Source organism: Suncus etruscus, chromosome 5, assembly GCF_024139225.1.
Source record: "Suncus etruscus isolate mSunEtr1 chromosome 5, mSunEtr1.pri.cur, whole genome shotgun sequence".
NCBI lineage: Eukaryota > Metazoa > Chordata > Mammalia > Eulipotyphla > Soricidae > Suncus > Suncus etruscus.
In genome coordinates this window covers 24,707,362-24,732,178 of record NC_064852.1, presented here as the reverse complement: position 1 = coordinate 24,732,178, position 24,817 = coordinate 24,707,362, and the positions used below count along the sequence as shown (strand labels likewise).

The window sequence follows — 24,817 nt, the reverse complement described above, 5'->3', positions numbered from 1 at the left end:
TACATTTTGGCACTTATAAATAAGTACACCTGCCAACATATATGAGTGTGCACATAGTTCCCAAGCATGCTTTGTGCATGTGCTCCATCTTTTGGAGCTATCTTCCTAGCTCAGAATGAAAGAACTTTATACATTTGATATATATTACTTCACCACTCCAGATTTCTCATAAGTGAAGTGTAGTATCTGTTCTTCACAGATCTCTCTACATCACAAGGATTTTGTATCAAGTCTGTAGGAATTGTGGGCTAATAAACTCAAATTTACTTACAGATTCCAAGTAATATAGAAATATATTGAACATATAACAGGTTTCATCTATTCTAAATTGACTATATTGGTGGACAACCTAGTATTAGTAAGACTAAATGGGAGATTTTTAGAATATTATCTGGGGTATACAAATAGTTTGTTAAGACTGGGGTAGTAAAAACATTCTTTTTTTTTTTTTTTTTTGGTTTTGGGGCCACACCCGTCAATGCTCAGGGGTTTCTCCTGGCTGTCTACTCAGAAATAGCTCCTGGCAGGCACGGGAGACCATATGGGACGCCAGGATTCGAACCAACCACCTTTGGTCCTGGATCGCTGCTTGCAAGGCAAACGCTGCTGTGCTATCTCTCCGGGCCCTGTAAAAACGTTCTTAAAATGTTTTTTAGCAAATTCTGGATATTCTTTTAAACATTAAATGTTCCTTTAGACATACTATTACTTACAACATATTATAAACTTTGGGTGTTCATTTATTTACTATATCATAATTAAATCTGTAAAATGGAAGTGTTTGACTTTTGGGGGCAGGGTATTCACACCTTGCAGCACCCAGGCTCCTGGCTTTGGGCACAGAAATTACTCCTGGTAGACTCAGAGACCATGGGATGCCAGAGATCAGATTCTGGCTGGTCACATGCAAGGCACTGAGCACAGGTTCAGGGTTTTCCAGGAAGAAACATCAGAGCACGTTGGTGACCATTAGTGGCCAGATCTGCCCCCAGACTTTTTCCAAAACCCAGCTAATATTTTGCTCTTGTATCCTAGTTTTCTTTTCCCCTTTGGATGATGAATTTGAATAGGATAAGCATTAGTTCATCTTTGAAATGTTTGTAGGATTCATGAATAAAGCCAACTTACCCCAGACCTTTTGTTTGGGGTGTATTTTTTATTGCTGTTTCAGGTTTTTTATTTTCTCCTTATTCAATTTAGGAAGGTTGTATGAGTCTTAAGTTGCCTTTCCATTTCTTCTAGATTTTCCTTAGTTTCAGATTGTGCTTGGTTTAATGAGTCAAATAATGATTTTATAGGACTGGCTAATAAAAGCAACAGTTCTCAATCATTGACCAATAAATCACTGACTGTCCAAAAGAAAACTAAACTGAATCAGTACAGATTCTTGGCTTATTGCAAAAATTAAAATGCAGATCTGGAAACCAGATCTGGAAACCAGTAGGACATAGCCAAAGTATCAGAATTTTTCTTTTTATCTTTGTGAGTGTAATTTCTATTTTCTTTTGTTTGGTCTTACTTGCTCCAAGTAGAGATGTCACACCTCCTTTTAATGGGAAATCTTCTTTTTTTGTTGGGCATTTCCCTTAATTATATAACTGATCTGAGAAAATTCACAAAAATAAGCTGACAGGAAGCTCTTTGTGGGTGGACAGGACTTCTGGTTTCTGGTCCAGTTATTCCAGGGTGAGGCCCATGTTAAGTAGTGTAGGCATATTTTAAGATGTGCTTTCTTAGGTAATGCTTTTGAAATTCAAATCCATGGAAGGGAATAGATAGCAAACAAAGGGGAAATTAGGGTACAAGACTCCAGATTTGAAGCAAGATTAACTATTAAAAAAACAATAGAATAAGGACTAGAAAGAGAAAGAGAGAGCTCAGTGAGCTAGTAGACCTAGGTTTGAGACATGATATCATGTGACTTCCTGCACTGCTTGAAACAACCCCTGAGCGCAGAACTTAGAGTAACCTCCCTCTCCTACCTCCAAACCCAAAACAAGAGCAGAAAAAGATATCCGTATACTTCCAGAAAATCAATTTTTAGGGTTGCAACTGATAAATTCTTACATGTGTTTACTAGAAGACATAATGACATTTGTTGAAGCATTATGTGTAGAAACACTAGATATAGAAAGTTAGGGGCTGGGGTGATAGCACAGTGGGTTTGAGCATTTGCCTTGCACACAACTGACCATGGTTCTATTCCCAGCATCCCATAGGGTTCCCTGAGCCTGCCAGGAGTAATTTCTGAGCACAGAGCTAGGAGTACTTCTGAATGTGGCCTAAATAAAAAGTATATAATGAGCTTTCAGTAGAATAACAGATGGACAAATTTGATAGTCAAGGGAGTACTTTTTATCTGTTGAAATGAATCAGTTTTATCCAAGTTATCGCAAATACCTTAAAATAGTGTTGAGTAAAAAGAGGCAATAGTAGGATGTATACAGCTTAATGGCATGGAAAAGCTTTGCCCAACTAAAGGATAAGCTGCTTACAAGTATATTTGTGTATCTGATCAAGTCTTAAAATAACAATTGGAAGCTTATCATTAATCATCACACTAATGATTTCTGCAAAGTTTAGGGGAGGGTATGAAAATGTACAGAAAATGAGGTATTTAAATTTCAGAAACCACAGGCAAGAGTGATGGCACAGTGGTAGGACATTTACCTTGCACGCAGCTGACTCAGGAGGTACCTGAGTTCAATCCCTGATATCCCATATAGTCCCCCACCAAGCCTGCAATTTCTGAGCATAGAGCCAGGAGTAACTCCTGAGTACTGCCAGTGTGGCCCCAAAATACCCCCAAAAATAATAAATTTCAGAAACCATACAGAGTTATTAGTAATAGGAAAATAAGCATCCTCTTTAGGTAACCCATGAAGCAATTATGAAAGAGGTATTTTTTAAATCACTATTTCAGTCTCATTTATTTCCTATATGAAGTGTTTCCAGTCTTGCCAGGAAGCTATTCCTATTAAAGATAAACAGGTTTTGTGTCTGTGTATTCATTCAGTTGGTTTTTATTGAACACCTTAACTCTCTCAGATGATGATAGAGCAGTGAACAAAATGAGGCCTGTTGTCATGGAGTTTAGAATCAAGGCAAGTAAGAAAACCAATGTACAACTTTTTAAAATATATAATGACTTCTAATGAGTTCAGTGATTAAAAACAGGAAGAATATAGTGTAGGTGAGTATTTTATGTGCAAAAGTCAGGAAAGAACTGTGAAGGGTCATATAGGACAAAGCTTGAGGGAAAAAAATGGAGGAGAGAGATGAGAGAAGTTCTTAGAGACAGACAGGAAATGCCATTGCAAAAGCTTTCTCCTATCCTGAGAAGTAGTAGTGTGGGTACCAGTGTGGTAGAAGTGGAATGGTTTGGAGGCTAATAAGAAATGGTGTTAAAAAGACAAAAAGGGGCTGGGTCACGCAGAAGTTCGTTGGAAAAAAGGACTAATTTGTACCTTGAACTCACCAGCTAAATCGAGAACATCTTACAGGATTAGTAGAAGTGTAATAAAGATAGAAATAGGAGAACAATTAGAAGGTTATTAAGGGGCCGGAGTGGTGGCGCAACAGTAAGGCATTTATTTGCCTTGCACGTGACTGACCTATGACGGACCACAGTTCCATCCCTGGTGTCCCATATGGTCCCCCAAGCCAGGAACAATTTCTGAGTGCATAGCCAGAAGTAACCTCTGAGTGTCACCAGGTGTGGCCCAAAAACTTAAATAAAAATAAAAGAAAGTTATTAAAACATAAATGGTGATGGTTTAGAAGACCAAAATTGTTGGATGCTTGATAAATTATTTTTTATCTTCAACTCTTAATCTATAATTACTCTTCCAGAAAATGGAGGCATTTTTAAAGGGAGAGAAAAATAATACACTTTAGCCATTAATCCATGATAAACATGATCCCAAAAGATTAAAAAAATGTCATATATGCTCAGTAGAATACTGCCTGGTTTTATAAAAAGATGAAATTATACATTTTATAACTATATGGTTGGAACTTAAGCTAATTATTAGGCTTAGTGAAGTAAAAAAAAGATATCTTTCACTTGGAAATGTAAGTGACAGATTAGAGTAGCAAATTGGAAAAAACAAACAAACCAAATAAACCTTGAACTCTGCTATAAATTATCGAAATGACACCATAATTTTGGTAGTGGGGTTAGTGAGGCTTTTGTGTAGGTAGAGTTGTGAAGCAGTAAATCAGTTTTATTTTGAAAAATACTATTGAATATTATGTGAGTTTAGAAATAATAGCTCTGAGCCCCCCAAAATAAAAAATAATCTGTGGGATTGTGGGAAGGGGGTTCAGTCTTTCTTACCTAAAGAGTTATCTGCTTTTCTTGCTCCTATTAGCCATCCTGAACATGGCAGTTGAACATAATTCAGTCATACTTTATTGTTTAAAAATGAAATTTTAAATTTAAGTACAGTGGCCAAGTTTTGAGGTTATTGTATTTACCAAAATAAAATTTGATTGCTGATAACATTTTCAATTCTTTCATGACATTTGTACTTTAATATGTGTTATAAAATATTCAAATGTCAGTGTAATTCTTTTGTATTCTTTTATTTGTATCATATAATAATTCAGTGATATTTATTAATTCAGCTAACTGTTATATAGTGGCTTGTGTTATTTATATCTAAGTACATTTTCCTTCCAATTTGTTAACATCAATTATCATTCTTGTGTGTGTGTGTGTGTGTGTGTGTGTGTGTGTGTGTGTGTGTGTGTGTGTGTATGCGCACATGAGAGAGATAGAAGTTGGGGAGAAAATATGCTTTTTTAGAGATAAAGATAGTATCTAATTATGACTTTTACATGCCAAGTAAATAATTGTACAAAGTGACAATACAAAACATAAAAACTTAGAAATAAATTGAGAAGCTGTTATGAAATTGGGTAATACCTGTTTTCATATATGTACTTTCAAACATTTTAAGAACTTAATTTTTTTATTTAAAATATCTGTTGTAACTGGTCATTGATAGAAAGTTTACCACAAAGAGTAGGTGGGGTAGGGTGTGCTCTTAGGGCAGAAAAGGCCACTATGACAGTGATAGTTGAAAATGATCACTCTGGACAAGAACTGGGTTCTAAAAGGAGGTAAATTTGATATTCATGATAACACTTCAGTAACTGTGAACACAAACTACAGTGCCTAAAAGGAAAAAAAAGGGGGGGAGGGAGAAATGTAAGAAGGGAAAATAGGGGATAGAGGGAATGGGGAAGAGGATGAGGGAGAAGAAAAATGTTTGCCTTAGAGGTAGGAGGTGGGAGGGAAACTGGTGCATTGATGGCAGATGAGTACTGGCGAAGGGATGGGTGTTGGACATTGAAACTCATATGAACAACTTCGTTACTGTGTATCTTGTGGTGATTCACTTAAAAATTTTTTAATTTTCAGAAAGTGTCTATTATGTGTTCAGAGATAATACAAGACGTAGGGTGTTTACTTTACATGCTACCTGGTCTTAATTCTAATTCCAGCACTATACATCACCCCCCAAGCACCAGGTGGGATCAATCCTGAGTTTAGAATCAGGAATAACTTGAACATCACTGGCTATGACTCCCCAAATCAAAACACTTATCATGTTTTGATAAAATATATTCAGTAATACTATGTGTCTGCCAGCCAGTAACAAGTTGACCAAGGATAGCAGTAAATTCAGAAAAAAATTCTGATGAATTGGATTTAATGCAATAAATTAGAAATGGATTTTTGTTCTGCTTTATGAAAAATGTAGTTTTAGAGTATAGTACCTAATCTTGATGTTTTATTTATTTCTTAGTAGTAGGGAAGACTGGGAATATCTGGTAAATTTTAAATCTTTAATAAATGTTTCAATCTTACTAACCAAAATAATTTTATTTTTTATTTTAGCAAAACTGTACAATCTAAAGTGGACTGCATTTTGGTGAGTAAAACAACTAATTCAGAATTTTTTATAAGACTTTTACTACTATTGAAACTATATAATTCTTAAGTAAATATGGTCTAATTTTAGTGAGTTAAACAACATTTAACTACAATCCATGGGGTAAATATTTAGGTAAATATTTTACCTCATAATGAAATCACAAGCTGAAGCAGTTGCATATTTTTGTAATTGACTTTTACTGAAAATTTACTTAAATATATAATAAAACAAATGTTTATGTTCTAATAACAAAAATTATTTTAAAAGATTTAAAGTTACAATGTTAATTTACTTACATAATGCTTAGAGTTTAAATGAGGTGGTTCTTATTATTATTTTGGGAAGCCTCTCCAGCAGTGCTCAGGGGTCAACGACTCCTAGCTTGTTCAGGCCTCATGCTATGGTCAAGATTGGACTTGGAGCTTTAAGCAGACAAAGTATGAATTACAGCCTTTTGAGCTATATCCTAGCTCTTGAATGAAAAAAGAATATATTTTTTAAGTGCATTGTGGGGGGTTTTATTCCACTAAATATATTTTCCCTGTTTGAACTGCCATCTTTTTTTTTTTACTTTATTTAAAGAAAATAAATCACATAGTTGAACATAATACATTTGTTTTGAAATAAGTGAGAGCAAAGTTATTTTTTAAAGAATAGAAAGGAAAAGGAAAAAAAAGAAAAGGAGAAGAAAATAATTTTAAGAAAAAGGTACAGTAGCAAGCACATATGTGAAAATTATTTTATCTCCAATGAAGTCATTAATACAATGGCAGAAGGTTTAGTAAGCTTTGTTGTTAGCTGTTCATTCCTATTCCTCTTGTGGTTATCTATGTATTCCTATAGGATGATAGCATCAAACAAATGCAGTTGTCCAGAAATTCAAAGCATTATTACTGATACTGCGAATTTTAGAAGTGTGCACTTAGCTGCCAGTTCTCCTGGAAAAAGGAAGATATGGGGGATGCTGAGGGGTGCTGAGGTAGGGCCATTGGCAAAATGGTGATTCTGGATGATGGATGCAGCAGGCATGGATTCTGCAGGGTGGGGGCTTGTCCCGCACTCTCCTCCTGTTCTTGCCAGATTTCTCTTGTGTGGCCCTGAACCTATGATTCTTCATCACTTTCAAGTACATCACTTTCAAGAAAAGAGTGTGGACTGCTATTCTTTTGGAACTAAAGTTATAATAATAATTTAGATTATAGTTGTAGGATTTCACTTAAGCATATAAGGGAAGACGCTTGTAGCTACTGGGCCTATTGGAATAATACTGATTCTTTCATGAACTCTGCTAGCAGAGTACTCCCTGGCCTAGAACATTCAGTGGCTCTGTGCTGTTAGATTTTTTTTTTTATGTGTCATTGTTACTTGTTTTTTTCCTCTTCTATGATGGAAAATTTTTTACTCAAATTGGAACTTCTATGGGAGGTAACTCAAGAGGGGGACTTTTACATTGGTACATGATTCTGAAATAGATATTTGTTAGTTTATGATTATTAGGTAAAAATAATTCATAGCAGAAGAGGTAGTTTGATTCATTCTGTGATTTTTTTAACCTAATAACTGACAATGAGAACTTAGCAGAGATATCTTTTTGGTTTTGCTTCACTCTTTTGTTTGTTTCTGACTCGCTCTCCAAAATAGATAATCCACCTTCCCTTTACGAGTGCAGAAATCTATGCTTTTGCATTCAGTTAAAAAAATAATTGTTAAATGCCTTCTGTTTGCCAATGTATATTAAAATAATAAAAAAGACAACTGCTTTTTAAATTTAAGAAATTTAATCTGTTTTAAGAATATACTTGAATCAAAGTGATAGCACAGAAAGTAGGGATTTGTTTGCCTTGCATACAGCTGACCTGGTTTTGATCCCTGGCATCCCATATGGTCCCCTAAGCCTACCAGGCATGATTCTGAGTGCAGTGCCACTGAGTGTGGCCCAGAAACCAAAATAATAATAATAATAATAATAATAATAATAATAAGAAGAAGAAGAAGAAGAAGAAGAAGAGAAGAATATCAGTAATAATAACTATTATTATTATATTTGAATACTTTTCAGAACCAGGAATTGGCTGATTGACTTCAAAAGGTCATTTTGCCTTCATCCAGTAGAGCATTTTGTACCTTTCTTACCCATGAAGACTTAAAGTTTATCTGTCACTCAAGAGTGTGCATAATTACTTTGGGCTAGTCCCTGTTTTGCGCATATTAGAGCACAGTGGTAAATAAGACAGCTAAAGTTCTATTATTGTACACTTGTTTAATTGTTTTCTTCTTCATTGAGGAAATAGATACCGAGGACTGGTATGAAATTTATATAGCATCTATAAAATATTAAGCAAAAATAGTTCTAAAATGCATTTCAAGACCAGAGAGATAGTACAATGGAGAAGGCTCTTGCTTTGTTAGTGCATGACCTGAGTTAGATCCTCTGCACCAGGAGTGATCTCTGAGCACATAGCCAGATAAGCCCTGATTACTGCTGATATGACCCCAAGCCTTTTTTGGGGGTGGAATTTTTGGACCACACCTGGTGACCCTCAGGGGTTACTCCTAGCTATACGCTCAGAAATTGCTCCCGGCTTGGGGGACCACATGGGTCTGTCCTGGGTCAGCCATATGCAAGGCAAATGTCCTAATGGTATGTCATCACTGTGGCTCCAACCTCAAACCATTTTTATTTCAAGTATTCAGAAGTTTTCATGAGTGTCTAAGGTTATTTCTATGCTAAACAACCTATGTTTTGATTATATAACATTAGATGGTCAAATAAGCATTGCTGTGTCCATGAAAATGAGAACATGAGCCATAAATTCTGAGATACAGCAAAAGTGTCTCTGCAAGCATTTATCAGGAAACAAGAAAGTATCCATATAATTTATCTAATTATGTAATTTGAATTGGAGAGGACCAAGAAAACGTGCCCAAGGAAGCAGGATAAAAGAAATAATGAAACATATAACAGAAATTAAATAAAATAGCAAATGAAAAATATCAATAAAATCAAGAACTGGTTCTTTGAAAAAATAAACAAGATTGATAAACCACTAGCATGATTTACAAAGAAAGAGAGAATCCTAATAAAACAAATCAGAATTTAATGGAGAGATGTCAAAACAAACACCATAGGAAAAGGATCACCAGAGATTGCTTTGAGAATTTGTAAGCCATAAAAACAAGAGAACCTAGAAGAAATAAATAGATTATTGGACTCCTACAATCTTCTAGGGCTGAATCAATATGATTTGAAATACCTGAACAGACTTACACTATGAAGGAAATTGAAATGGTAATCAAAAATCTTCCTCCACCAAAAAAATTCATGGGCCTAGATGGAGTGACTAGTGAGTTCTTTCAAACCTTTAAAGAAGACTTACTGCCAAATTCTTTTCAGGTTCTTCAAGGAAACTGAAGAAACAAGGAGAGAGAGAGAGGAGAGAGGAGAGGGGGGGAAGGGGGAGGGGGAGGAAGAGAAGAGAAGAGAAGAGAAGAGAAGAGAAGAGAAGAGAAGAGAAGAGAAGAGAAGAGAAGAGAAGAGAAGAGAAGAGAAGAGAAGAGAGAGGAGAGAGAAAGAAAAAGAAAAAGAAAAGAACTATGCCTGGGCAGAGCGAAGCAGAGGAAACTGGTGGAGGTCCATAGCGGTCCTGATGTGCAAATCGGTCGTCTGACCTGGGTAGAGGGGCAAAAGACTAATCGAACCATCTAGTAGCTGGTTCCCTCCGAAGTTTCCTGCAGGATAGCTGGCGCTCTTGCACGACCACCCATGCAGTTTTATCCGGTAAAGCGAATGATTAGAGGTCTTGGGGCCCAAACGATCTCAACCTATTCTCAAACTTTAAATGGTTGAGAAGCTCAGCTCGCTGGCTTGGAGCCGGGCGTGGAATGCGAGTGCCACCTAGTGGGTCACTTTTGGTAAGCAGAACTGGCGCTGCGGGTTGAACTGAACGCCGGGTTAAGGCTCCCGATGCCTACGGTCATCAGACCCTAGAAAAGGTGTTGCAGGACACCAGGACAGCAGGACGGTGGCCATGGAAGTCGGAATCCGCTAAGGAGTGTGCAACTACTCACTGCCGAATCAACTAGCTCTGAACATGGATGGCGCTGGAGCGTCGGGCCCATACCCGACCGTTGCTGGCAGTCGGTGATGCGTGAGAGGGGGACGGGAGCGACCTGCCGGCGGTCAGGTCTCCACCGGCCCCCCGACTCCCCGCGGATGCTAAGCTGCGACGAGTAGGAGGGCCGCTGCGTTGAGCCTTGAAGCCGCGGGCGCCGGCGCGGGCCCGGGTGGAATCTCTGCAGGTGCAGATCTTGGTGGTAGTAGCAAATATTCAAACGAGAACTTTGAAGGCAGAAGGGTTCCATGTGAACAGCAGTTGAACCTGGGTCAGTCGGTCCTGAGAGATGGGCAAGTGCTGTTCCGAAGGGACGGGCTATGGCCTCCGTTGCCCTCGGCCGATCGAGAAGGAGTCGGGTTCAGATCCCCGAATCCGGAGCGGCGGAGATGGGCACCGCGAGGCGTCCAGTGCGGTAACGCGACCGATCCCGGAGAAGCCGGCGCGAGCGCGAGCCCTGGGGAGAGTTCTCTTCTTTGTGAAGGGCAGGGCGCCCTGGAATGGGTTCGCCCCGAGAGAGGGGCGTGCCTTGGAAAGCGTCACGGTTCCGGTGGCTTCCAGTGAGCTCTCGCTGGCCGCACTTATCTTTTAATTCCTGAACCCCACTTCTGCACATTGTAAAAAAAAAAAAAAAAAAAAAAAAGCAATCTACAAGCTTAACAATGGGGAAATTTTGCAGTACAACCCCATGTTTAGAGACTCAAGACAGCTGCCCTGATAATCCAAAATGTACCAAACAGTTAGGTATCCTCCCAAATAAGATGTTTAGAGTAGAATTATGGAAGGTGTTCAGGGAGCTCAAAAAAAAAAGCATCGATAGACTTGAATGGAGCACAAATAAGGATCAAGAGGATTTGACGATTGAAATTAGAAAATTTCACACTGAAATAACGTCTGAAAAACTCGGCTTATGAATTGAAAACCTCAATGGAAAACCTCTCCACTGGAGTAACGGCAGCTGCAGACGGGGTCAGTGAGCCAGAGGATGAGATGCAGAAAAACTCCATACAGCAGAAGAGATTGGAAGAGAACCTTAAACCAAATGATCAGACAATGTCTAAACTACTCAAAGAATGTGAACCGATGAAAATAGAAGTCTTTGAGAAACTCAATAGAAACAACATAGGAATCAATGAAGTCCCAGAAACCCAGAACAAGAATAATAAGAGGAGTTGGAGGAAGAGTGAGAACAGGAAGAAGAGGAAAAAAATTTTTAAGAAGAATAAGGCGAAGAAGAGTAAGAAAAATAAGGCAAAGAAGAATAAGAATAAGGCAAAGAAGAGTAAGAATATTGTAAAAAATAGAAGAGGAGGAAGATGAAAAGGATTTATCCTTCTGAAAAAGAAGAGGAAGGAGAGGAAGAAGAGGGCAAAGAATAGTAAGAAGGGGAGAAGAGAAAGAAGAAAAAGAAGAAGAAAGAAGACAAGAGGAGGAGGCTAAGAATGTGGTTCAATTTATAGAGTAGATGACCTATATATCTCAGTGACTAGATTTGATCCCAAATGATCTCATGCCCATGCTCTATTATTCTCACAAATTGTATGCATTCAGTATATCTTTATGTATAAAAATATGTGATATACGTATGCATACTAACTTCTAATAAAGCAACTGTAAAAAAAAATACAGGCAGGGGTGTGGTGGGTGGGAGGGGGCAATGGTGGTGAGCATGCTGCACTGGTGAAGGGGGGTGTTCTGTTTATGACCGAAACCCAACTACAATCACGCTGGTAATCATGGTGCTTAAATAAAGATTAAAAAATAGAAGAAGTCGGGCCCGGAGAGATAGCACAGCGGTGTTTGCCTTGCAAACAGCCGATCCAGGACCAAAGGTGGTTGGTTTTAATCCCGGTGTCCCATATGGTCCCCCGTGCCTGCCAGGAGCTATTTCTGAGCAGACAGCCAGGAGTGACCCCTGAGCACCGCCAGGTGTGACCCAAAAACCAAAAAAAAAAAAAAAAAAATAGAAGAAGTCTTACATGCCTTTCACCAGATTTCATTTGGGCTTTATTTAAAAAAAAATAAAGAATACAATATAAACACTAAAAAAGGATATATTTCCTCAATTAGAACATCTTGCCTTTCCACCAGAGTTACTGGGTCCCATTATTGTGCAGAAAAGAGGTCTGGTTTCTTTTATGTTCTGCCACCAAAGCTATTGAAGTAATAAATAAAGCTATATTATCCCCTTACACACACACACACACACACACACACACACACACACACACACACACACAATGCCAATAAAAAGATATATGCACTCCTGTGTTCATTGCAGCTCTATTCACAATAGCCAGAATTCAGAAACAATCCAAGTGTGCAAGAACAGATAAGTGGTTAAGGAAACAGTGGTATATCTACACAATGGAATACTATGCAGTTGAAATTTGCTTATTCAAACAAAAAAAAAAAGAAAATTGTTTATTCATGAAGAATATATTGAGTGAAATAAGTCAGAGGATGAAATACAGATACAGAATGATTGCATTCATATGTGGGATATAAGAAAATAAGCAAATCATAGTCTGATAACAATACCCATAGACATAGAAACAATGGCTAGAAGGACTGTTCCCTGGTAGGAAGCTTGCCACAGAAAGGGATTTGTGGGGAATGCAGTTAGGACAGAGGAGGAGCACTAATGACTAATGATAGTTGGAAGTGCTCATTGTAGGCAAGAACTTAGTGCTTAAAGGAGGTAGTGATATGCATTAACAATATATGCAATAACTATTCGTAATATCAATGCCTAAAAAGAAAAGGTGGGGGCAGGGAGAAGTGTGTCTGTCATTGGGATAGACTGTGGAGGAGAGTATCTGGGAATATACAGGAAGTGTATGCTCTTGAAGGGATGAGTGTTGGGATAGTGTTATGATTTTCAGCATTTCAATCACCCAGAATTTTGTAACTGCGTCATATTGTGATTCAATTTTTTAAAAAAAGAAAGCCATTCAGTAGTCTTCAAAATGTTCTCCCTGCAGTCCCAGAGCAAAAAATAATGTTAATGAGCATATAAATAATAAGTAATGAATTATTTCTCATTAAAAGAAAAGTAGATAAAGACCATTGAGGTGGCAGTGAGAATTTAAAAATGAATATAAGTGGTGGGGAAAGAGTTAATAGGGTTGGGGCTGGGGAAATAGCATGGAGGTAGGGCATTTGCCTTGCATGCAGAAGGATGGTGGTTCGAATCCCGGCATCCCATATGGTCCCCTGAGCACTGCCGGGTGTGACCCAAAAAAGTAAACAAAAAAAAGTTAATAGAGTAAGTACACTAAGAAAGTGTCAAAAGAAAGGAAATGTCTGTGTTATGTTTTGTTTTTGATGAGATATACAGGCTACTGCTGACAAATTGTCCTGCCAATACTAGTAAAAGTGAGAATTCATTGGAAAATGATCCATAGAAAATGGAATGAAAAAAATGTGAATTATTTGCATGTGATTAATAGCTAAAAATCATGCTTTGGATGTATGTATTCTAAGGGTAAAGGGGCTTTTTTGTATAAATAATAATTAGAATAAGAATGGCAGGATGATATCATTTTAGGCTTCTTTTCTTTCCCTAATTAGACTTGTGTTTAGGCTGAACTTATTTCCTCCACCACTAGTGTAACCTTTTCTCCACCATTGTCTACAGTTTCCTACCCACCCCCAAGTCTGCCCCCTTGGCAGGCACAAAATATATTATTTTATATTGCTCGTTACAATTAATTGGTTAATAGATTTTGTTTTTGTTTTTGTTTTTGGGTCACACTGGCAGTGCTCAGGGGTTACTCCTGGCTCTATTTTCAGAAATTGCTCCTGGCAGCCTCGGGGGACCATATGGGATTGCCGGGATTCGAACCACCGTCCTTCTGCATCTAAGGCCTTACTGCTGTGCTAATGGAATTTTTAGTCTCTTCACTCCATGTATCATGACAAACCTCCCCTTTTCCTCTTAAAGTGGGAAGAAAAATCAAACGTTTTTTGGGGTAGGGAGGAGGGACAGACACTTGGGATATTAGTGATGGGAATGTTGCACTGGTGAGGTTTTTTTTTATATATAAAAAATATATATATATAAAATATATATATTATATTTTTTATATATATATATAAAAAATCAAGAGAAAAATACGGGGCCCGGAGAGATAGCACAGCGGCGTTTGCCTTGCAAGCAGCTGATCCAGGACCAAAGGTGGTTGGTTCGAATCCCGGTGTCCCATATGGTCCCCCGTGCCTGCCAGGAGCTATTTCTGAGCAGACAGCCAGGAGTAACCCCTGAGCACCGCCGGGTGTGACCCAAAAACCAAAACCAAAACCAAAAAAAAAAAAAGAGAGAAAAATACGATTAATGATCAATGTGTTATATATAATATACTATGCATAATATAATAATATGTATAATATATAATAATGTTATACTATGAAAAAAATCAGAAACGTTAAGCATTGATCTTTGAGTTTATTGGAAGAAATAAGTGAAATGTAAGTGATGATTCTTTTTTTAATTCTTTATAACCAGCAAGAAGTTGAGAAGTTTACAGACCTAGAGAAACTCTACCTCTACCTTCAGCTGCCTTCTGGTCTCAGCAATGGAGAGAAAAGGTAACTGTGCTTCATTCTGCCTTATGACAAAATTGAGACAACATCCCAAGCTTGTGTGTGTGGTACATGTGTTTTGGTTGTGAATGTTGTATAACATATCCCTAAAATCATCAGGAAATAGTGGAAAATGGTCAATATATATATTTTTTTTTTTTTTTGGTTTTTGGGTCACACCCGGCAGTGCTCAGGGGTTACTCCTGGCTGTCTGCTCAGAAATAGCTCCTGGCAGGCACGGGGGACCATATGGGACACCGGGATTCGAACCAACCACCTTTGGTCCTGGATCGGCTGCTTGCAAGGCAAACGCCGCTGTGCTACCTCTCCAGGCCCAATGGTCAATATTTTTAATCTAACCTTTGGTTAAATTTGGTTACACACAATTTTTGTTCATTTATTTGCACACTGAGATAATATAGTTTGGGTAGTGTTTTATAAGCAAATTTTATATACTTATGCAATGTGACAGTTTGTGAAAATTTTACAGAAAAACTTGTAGTATTTTGAGCATTAAAGTACAAGAGTTTGGAGTTGTTAGTTTTTTTAAAGGACTGTTCAGGTAGGTGAGTCGTAAATATAAAACAGGAAAAAAAAGGCAAAGGCAATGAGATATTAATTAGCTCTAAGGGCTGAAATACATGCTTTGGACATTGGCACCCCCTGTTTGATTCTCACATGGTCTACCCCACCACCCCCCAAGCATTGCTGAGCACCCTGAGTACCATTGGTGTAGCCTTCCCAAAGAACAATATATGGAAATTTTACTATAAGACATTTTAACTCTTATGAGGATATTACCATGTTTTTATTCTTAATTTTTCCCCATTTGAATATTTCTCAGAATTCATTCTATTCATATATTCTCTTCAGTATTTTATTTTTTTTAATTTATGTTCAAAAGAGAGTAGTTGTGTGCTCAACAATCACTTCTGTGGTGCTCGGGGGACTATATGTAGTGCCAGTGATTGAACCTAAATCAGTTGCATGCAGTGGAAGAGTCCTACTTACTGTACTGTCCCTTTGGCCATGGATCAAATTTTGTAATAGTTTAATGGGTTTTTTTGTTTGTTTGTTTGTTTGTTTTTGTTTTTGTTTTTGGGTCACACCCAGCAGTGCTCAGGGGTTACTCCTGGCTCTACGCTCAAAAATCACTCCTGGCAGGTTTAGGGGACCATATGGGATGCCTGGATTCGAACCACTGTCCTCTTCATGCAAGGCAAACGCTTTACCTCCATGCTATCTCTCCGGCCCCTAGTTTACTGATTTTATGTCCTAGAAAATTGTTCAGTATCTTCTTTGGGTTTATATAAATTACTGTTACAGTTGACTCAGATAAATTGTAGAATCAGGGAATTTTCCTCATGTTACATTGGGCATTTGTTTCATGGACTAAGTTTAGAAGAAGTACTCCCTACCACTTATAAACTAATAGAAGCATGCCATGTTGAATGGGGATCTTGACAGAAAAGTGAGCAGTTACAGGAAAATCAGCAGTGAGCAATTTGTTCTTTCAAGATCAGCCTTACATGAATTTTGTTCCAGAGCATAGAATAATATTTTAAGAATGCAAAAAAGGAAAACAATTGTTTTCATCAATTTTTATTCCAAAATCTAGTTGATTTGGTATGGTTAAACAATTGAATCATTAAGTAAAGTTAGTAAATAACAACTTGGAGGTAATTTTAGCATTCCTTATGCTGTCAATGTACTATCCTTCTGTCACTTTAGAGACGAGGGGCGGAATGTACTAGAGTAGTGATTTTAGTTCAACACTAAATGTAGAAAAATGACTCATGCACAGCTGGACAATGTGTAGATAAATAATTGGACACCTGCCATATGTCCGAAGTTTGATTTGGTCCTTTAGAATATTTTTATACAAGATGCTTTATTTAGTGAATCCTGGTAGGCCTAGCCAAAATATGTTCCAGGGATTGCTGCCAGTCCAGCTAAAACTTGCTTTTGTTTTGTGATTAGTGATCAGAATGCCATGTCGTCTAGTCGGGCACAGCAAATGCATGCCTTTTCCTGGATTCGGAATACCCTCGAGGAGCATCCTGAGACTTCACTACCCAAACAGGAAGTCTATGATGAATATAAGTAAGTATTGTTTGTATCTGTCAGCACAGTGATGTATTAAAGAGCTCCAGTATCATTACTGAATACTACATTGGTACAATTAGGACTAGATTAAATATCTAAGCTTTTATCCCATAAGAAGATATAAACAAAAACAGAAAGGGAACAATCTAAATGAGAGAAGATTTTGGTATATTATACATCTCATAAGGGATTAATAACCATAGCATATAAAAACTTACAGAACTTAACAGAAAAACAAAAAACCCAATCAAAAAACCTGGCAGAATAATTGAATCAATTCTTCTCCAAAGAATTTATATGATAGCCAGAGGCACATGAAAAAATATGTTCATTGTCTCTTTATTGGGAATGCAAATCAGAACCACAAAGAGATTCCATTTTGCACTGTCTAATGGCTTAAATCAAAATAAAAAGAAATGATAAGTTTTGGAGAAATGCAAAGGGAAAGAAACTTTGTGGGCTGGAATGTAAATTGGGGCAAACCTTTTGGAAAACACTGGAGTTTCTTCAAGAAACTGAAGCTCCCATATGTTCCAGCAGCAGTACTCCTGGGCATCTGTCCAAAAAACATGAAACATTAGCACAGAAATTTATAAAAGCAGAACTGTGGAAACCACCAAAATGGCAGTGTCTAAATGGATAAGGAAGATGTGGTACCTTCAAACATTAGAGCACTATTAGCCATTTTTGAAATGTGTGCTCCTGTCCTACTTTTCAAAAAAAAATCTCCATATTGTATGCCAGAGAGGCTAGATGATGTGGCATTACCACCAGCAGCGAATGAGAGCCGTTTTTTCACCACATCACTACTTGTCTGTCTTTTTCTCTTTTTTTATTGATATCTGCCATTTTCACAGGTGTGAGATGATACCATGTTGTCATTTTGATTTGTGTTTTCTTGATATTAAGTGAGAATGAGCACTTTTTCATAAGTGTTATGTTCATATGAATATGTTTTCTCTCACTTTTTGGAGGTATTGTTGGTTTTTTCTCTTTGTATTGCCAAGCTTTGTGAGTTATAGCTTTTGGATATTAGTTCTTTATCTGAAGTCTATGTAAATAAAATAACTTCTCCCAGTCCGTTGGTTCCTTGTAATTTGAGTCTGAGTTTCTTTTGCCACACAGAAACAGTTTAAGTTCATAGTTTACACTTGCTTGTTTTTGTTCATAATACCTTTGCTAGTGGAATCAAATGATTGAAGATCCCTTTGATGTCCAGATCTTCATTAGTGCCCTCTATGTTCTGCTTGGTATATTTCTTGTTTGTAATGTAATAACTAGGTCTCTGAATTAAATTTTTTACTTGTTACTCAGTGCTTTTTGCACCACTTCATGTACCCAACTCTTTTCATAGAGTAACCATTCATATACTTGAAAATTTGTCACTTGGGTATCAGTTCTGATTTACTGATCTGTTAGCCTGTCCTTCCACATTCTAGTACCACGCTGTTTTTATTTGTTTGTTTTTTGGTTACTAGAGCTCTATAATGCAGTTTAAAATCAGGAAATTTGGTGCTTCCTTTTTTTTCCCACAAGATGACTATGTATACTCCTAGAATTTTATACTCTCATACAGATTTAAGATTTTAATAATTTTGAAGAATTTCATCAGAATTTTGATGAGAAATGCTATATTCAATCTGTATTTCAATCTGCTTTCAGTATGATAGACATTTTGACAATATTCTTAATAATCCATGAACATGGAATATTTTCCATCTCCTAGTGTTTTCTATTTCTCTCATAAGTGACTTACAGTTTTTATGTTTTACATCTTGTATATCTTTTATTAGTTTGATTCCTAGGTATTTGATATTTGGGGACACTATTCCAGGTGAAGTAGACCTTGAGGAAGGTATGACATTTGGTGGTATTTGAGGCTTACTCGTGGCTCTGCACACCTGGTGGGATTTAGAGAACATATGGGAAATCATGTATCAAATCTGGGTCAGCCACATCCAAAACAAACATCCTCCCTGCTGTGTTTCTCTCCCCACCCCATGTGAAGTAGAGTTTTTGATCACCATTTATTTCCAATTCATAGTTTACATATAGAAACGCAGCTGGTTTTTATGTACTGATATTGGAGCCTGCTACTTTGCTGTACAGGTTTATTATTTCTATAGCATTTTTTTTTCATTTTTATTAAGACCAATGTGAATTACAAGTCTTTCCCAGTTATATTTAAGGTACATAGTGACAGTAAATTAGGGTAATTCCCACCACCAGTGTTGACCTCCCTCCGTCCCTGTTTCCAGCATACATCCCATACTTCCACTCTTAGCACCCTGTTGGTTTCATAGAAGCTTCTGGAAAGAATTCTTATTCTATGCTTTGGAAAAGGTTGAGGAATATAGCTTTTGATGCAAGAGCCCACATATATGGTGCTGCTTGGGGCCTGCTAGACTGATGCTTGGGATATCCTAACCTAACCACCCAACAGTGCAAGGAGCCTTTAGAGCTTACTTATAATTTATTTTAACTATTTGGGGGGGGGGGGTTGATTTTTCTTTTGTGCCACACTTGTCTATGCTCCTAGCTTGGGAATCACCCCTGGCAGGGACCTGAGGCTCCATATGGGTGCTAGGGATTAAACTCAGTTTGGCTACTTTCAAGAGCACCATCCAGGAGTGATTCCTAAGTTCAGAGCTAGGCATAACTTCTGAGCACTTCCAGGTGTGTCACAAAACCAAAATATAAATGCTAGGCCATAAGTTAACAAAACCACTAATAGGGTTTATTTGAAAACAGAACAAAAAAACAAACAAAAAAGAACAGGCAAAACTGTGCCCATGATCAACACCTATACTTCTGACTTTTACCCTTAGTCCCCTCTGCTGTACTTGCCTAGGACTTTTTACCTGCCAGTTCTACAACAAAATAGTGAGGAACCAAAGGCAATGGGATAGCAGGTAGGAATCTTGCACATGGCCTACCTGGGTTCAGTCCTCAGTACCACATATGGTCTCTACGCCCACTAGTAATTATCCCTGAGCACAGATCCAAAGCAACACCTGAGCACCCCTGGGTGTGCCCCCCCCCAAAAAAAAAAAAGAGAAAAATTAGTGAAGCAACACAAGGTACTGCAGGTTAGGTTCTGTAGATTTCTTTCTTTTTTTTTTTTGGTTTTTGGTTTTTGGGCCACACCCGACCATGCTCAGGGGTTACTCCTGGCTGTCTGCTCAGAAATAGCTCCTGGCAGGCACGGGGGACCATATGGGACACCGGGATTCGAACTAACTACCTTTGGTCCTGGATTGGCTGCTTGCAAGGCAAACGCCACTGTGCTATCTCTCCGGGCCCAGGTTCTGTAGATTTCCTATCTGGATCTGAATGGAACTCTTGCACTCCCAAGCCTCATTTATTTTTATAAGTTCTGAATGTTTATGAGGATACTTTACTATTTCATTTAGATGTACATGCCACAGTCTCATTTTATTGTGCATTTTTTAAAGTTATTTTTCACATTTAGAGGTTTTTTTATGTTTGTTTGTTTTGGGGTCATACCTGATAGTGCTCAAGGGACCATACTGGACACCAAGGATCAAACCCAGGCTGGCCATGTGCAAGGTGAACACCATATCCACTCTGTTATCGCTCCAGGGTCCCCCCCCATTGGGATTTTAATTCGTGATGACTAATTGAGTTGAATGACTATATATAGTTGTATAAACACACACACATTTAGGCCAATTGAGTATCCTCTCGTGATCAATCTATTTGTCTCCTTTTGTATTTTAAAGATAGGTATTTATATCTCAGTCACTGTTTTCTGCTACATATTTTCTAGAAGACTGATATACTGACATAGTATATATACTATAGTTGTTATTTACTATTGATTTTAATCTTTATGTAGCAGATTAAACTAAGGTTTGATCAGTGTTCTTTAGAAGAAATATATATGTGTTGAATACCATTGTATATTCTGCTTGGCTCATCCACTAATTACCCCTGCAAATCATTTTTACCTTTATTCTTTATGACCTTCATAATTAAAGAAGATGATGGTAGAATTAGTTGAGTAATTTTTGAACAACCTCATTTCTATACAGATTTGTTCTTTTACTGATAATTTCAGAAGTACTTGAGACTGTTGAATAACTGTTAGATTGGTAAAGTGAATTTGAGAGGACATTCTTAGAAGAAAGATGGTTAGTCAAGAATTCATAGGGTCAAGGACCCCTATGTTTTCTCCTTAGTTTGTAGACAGTTACTATGGTCTATAGTCTTACCTTCTTGATATTTTTGAGAGATTAACTTAAAATTAATTATGTGCAAAACCAAAGTGAAACTGAGTGTACCGGTCAAACTTGGTACGTATTACATACAGCTATACATACAGGGTAGGGTCAGCTTGTATACAGTGTTATATGTGGTCTGTTTGTTTGGTTTTGGTCTTTTAGTTTTTGGGCCATACATGGAGACACTCAGGGGTTTCTCCAGGCTCTGTGCTTAGAAATTACTCCTGGCAGGCTCAGGGGATCACTTGGGATGCCAGGATCGAACCTGAATGTTAAGCTCAATTTCCGGTCATAAAAGCATATTTTTAGAAAGAGTAAAAAAAATAACAAATGATTTCATTTTAAAAGTAATATTAAAGTATTGTTCTATGAACAGAACATTCTATATTCCTTTCCCCTTTTTAGTCTTGCATAAATACAATCCAGCACTGAATTAGGTGTTGTCTACATTCTGGTCAAATAAATTATGAAGCAGAAAAACAATATGTAAGTTAAGATCTGGACATGGTCAAGAATGATGTATGGCTTGTTACATAGCACTGCTCTAAAATTATGAATTGATGTCCTTAAATTATTCATTAGATTAAGATCAGATTTACTGACAATCTGGATCTTCCCAGTAGAAAGGAAGTAATAATCATAAAGGGCTTTTTCCTTGAAAAATTAGACCCTTTAAAGAAAACTCCCTTTCCAATGTAGAGTCACCTGCCCCTACCCCAATCAGGGAAAGTGATTTCATTTATATAACCTATAATTTAAGAGTACAATCACTTTCCTAGCTGACAAGCCATTAACTGTGCAACTTGTGCACTTCTAAGATTTCATAAAGTTAAAGAAATGGAGGAAGAATCTTGAGCCAGTATTTTAATTTTGTGTTAAGATGAACTCTATTTTCTATTTAGCATGTAAGAAAATAAATGGCTAAGTACTTATTTAATTTTATTCTTAAAATTGTCTGATTTGTGCTGTTTCTATGTTAATTTTTTTTGTTTGTTTGTTTGTTTTTGGGGTTTTTTTGGGGGGTCACAACCGGCAACGCTCACGGGTTACTCCTGGCTCTATGCTCAGAAATCACAGGCTGGCAGGCTCAGGGGATCATATGGGATGCCGGGCTTCGAACCACCAACCTTCTGCATGCAAGGCAAATGATTTACCTTCCATGCTATCTCTCCGGCCCCACTGTTTCTATGTTTGCATAGTATTTTTATCCTCAAAAATAAGTCTTGGGGCCAGTGAGGTGGCGCTAGAGGTAAGGTGTCTGCCTTGCAAGTGCTAGCCAAGGAAGGACCACGGTTCGATCCCCCAGTGTCCCATATGGTCCCCCCAAGCCAGGGGCAATTTCTGAGCGCTTAGCCAGGAGTAATCCCTGAGCATCAAATGGGTGTGGCCCGAAAAAAAAAAAGTCTTAAAGATATAACTGTTATAAAAATAGTGATGGTGCTACTGATAATCTTAAAACTTTAATTATTCTGAATAGGATAAATAAGAATCAAAAATTAGGTAAGTTTACCTGGTCATATTATAAAATCACACTTGGTGCATTCAATTTGACAGTAAAATTTGCATCATCTTAATAATTTGCCATAGTTTCACTGCCCCTCTATCAATGAAAAAATATTTAGAATGCTAATTCAGTGAAAGAACATAATAATTTTTATCACTGAGAAAGAGGCAAATGAATATTTTATCTCTCATTTCTCATTGTCACCTTATTTTTATCTCATTTGGGGGATTCAGCTGTCAAGTCTGTCACTGGAACCTGGCAGTTCCAATGACTTGTATTTCTTGAAAATCTCGTAGGGTTTGTTTTGGTTTTTGGTTTTGGAGCCACACCCAATGATGCTCAGGGGTTACTCCTGCCTCGGGGGACTATATGGGACGCTGGGGATCTATCCCAGGTCCTTCCTGGGTTAGTCATGTTCAGGGCAAATGCCCTACTGCTGTGCTTTCTCTCCGACCCCTCTTAGGTTTTTTAAAATGTGACATAGTTATCATATTCAAGCTACATGATGGATCAACTTAATGTAAACTTTCCAGTGTTGCTGTTGGTTCTAGGAATACAGTGGTGAGCCAGATAACAATGATTCCCTCTCTGGTAGAACTAATAGTCTAAAGGAGACAAGTAAATTGTCTGTTACACACATACACATCATGATAAGAAGGATGTTGAAGGGTTTGTGTGGTACAAGAGCAGGGCTGTAACAGATAGGGAGGAATCAGAAGAGACCCCCTCCAAATCATACCATTGAAACTGGTAGGTACTCAAACAAACACTGTTAAAACACATTATCTTCATTATAACAAATTTAGAAATAATTGGTACTTAAAGCATAAGCAAAACAGAGTTCTGGGTAGAGGAAACATGTGTTAGGTCTCTGAGGGGTGAAAGAGCAATGTGCACACATACATAACACATGTTGTTTATACCATAAAAATGACTAAAGAGGGGCCAGAGAGAGATAGTACAGTAGGCAAAGTGCTTGCCTTGCACGCTTCCAATACAAGTTCAATCCCTGAGTACTGCCAGGTGTGGCACAAAAAATAAAACCAAAAACATGACTAATGTAACTTGCCCTGAAAATGGTTGTGACTTGGCGCCATTCATGTAAATGGTCAGTACCTCCAAAGGAACCATCCCTGTGCCTTACGTCTTGACCTCTGAGCCCCATTGAAAGGATCTTATGTTGTTTCGGTTTATACTGAATGATATATCCTCATTGCCCGTAAAGGAAACTGTCAGTTATATTATCTCTCTCCCTTCTCCCTACACTGCAGCATTATTCAGAATTATTCTTGCTGGACAACTCCTTTCCTCCCTCTCTGCCCCCTGGAGAACTTCTGATTAAAGGAGTCTCTGGGTCTTGGATCTAAACCTGTCTTGAGTTCTGATCCTTTTAGGGATATTTTTCAGTATAATCAGTAGCCTAAGAACCCAAGTTCTACCTGCTCAGTTTCATTTTAAATCATAGGTGGCATTTTGTGGCAAGACCTCCTTATCAATAAACTATGTCCTAATTGATACTGAATGGGGTGGGGTGGGGGGCTTTGGATTGGATAACTTGGAATTCCTCTGGTCTCTTTGTTCTTTTTTTGGGGGGGGGGGAATAAAAAAATGGCCATTTCAAAAAAGACAGTCCTTGATACCTAGAACAACATGTGGCCTTGGCCTGCCGCTGAGATAGAAGGATTGAGGGCTGTCAGTGGGTTTTGGTGGAGCAATTGACCTTTCACGTCAATATGACCTCTCAAGAGAATAGCCCACAGGTGTAATTAAGACTTGACTTGTGTCCCCGGTTTCACATGAAGCTTCATAATCTGCTATTTTCTTGACAATCATAGTGTGGTAGAGAAAGCATCCTAAACCTTCAAAACTTCTCTCAGCGCCTGTTTTTGCCCTTGTCAGTAAAATGAGTGTTGGTATTCAAATGTTCCCAAACTTACTTGGGTTAGTGAGGGAATTGCTCAGTGCCCCAATAGACATTTGTCTTCATTGAAGGAACTGAACTAACAGAAGGTGTCCCCCAGTTGTACCAAGGCCACTGCCTTGATTTTTCTAGTGCCACTGAGGTAAAAAGGTGGCATCTCTCTCTTTTGAAAAGCACTGATGTATATGATCTCTTAAGTTCACTTTCTTTTTAAAAAATTTTTTTTAGTCACCCAGCGATGCTCAGGGGTTACTCCTGGCTCTGCACTCAGGAACTACCCTTGGTGTGCTGGGGAATTAGGTGGGGAGGTTATATGAAATGATCGAACCCAGGACAAACAACATGCAAAGAAAGTGTCCTACCCACTGTACTATCAATCTGGCCCCTCTAAGTGCACTTTT

The 24,817-nt window shown here is 37.9% G+C and overlaps 1 protein-coding gene across 1 annotated transcript in view; it reads left to right on the top strand.

The window, feature by feature from the left end:
- The window catches only part of RFX7 (regulatory factor X7), a 78,862-nt gene that overhangs the window by 42,212 nt on the left and 11,833 nt on the right, over window positions 1-24,817 (top strand). Inside the window, exons 2-4 of the mRNA XM_049773748.1 lie at window positions 5,909-5,942; window positions 14,565-14,647; window positions 16,622-16,744. Coding sequence (XP_049629705.1) covers window positions 5,909-5,942; window positions 14,565-14,647; window positions 16,622-16,744 — 240 coding nt within the window. The remainder of the gene's footprint in view (window positions 1-5,908; window positions 5,943-14,564; window positions 14,648-16,621; window positions 16,745-24,817) is intronic.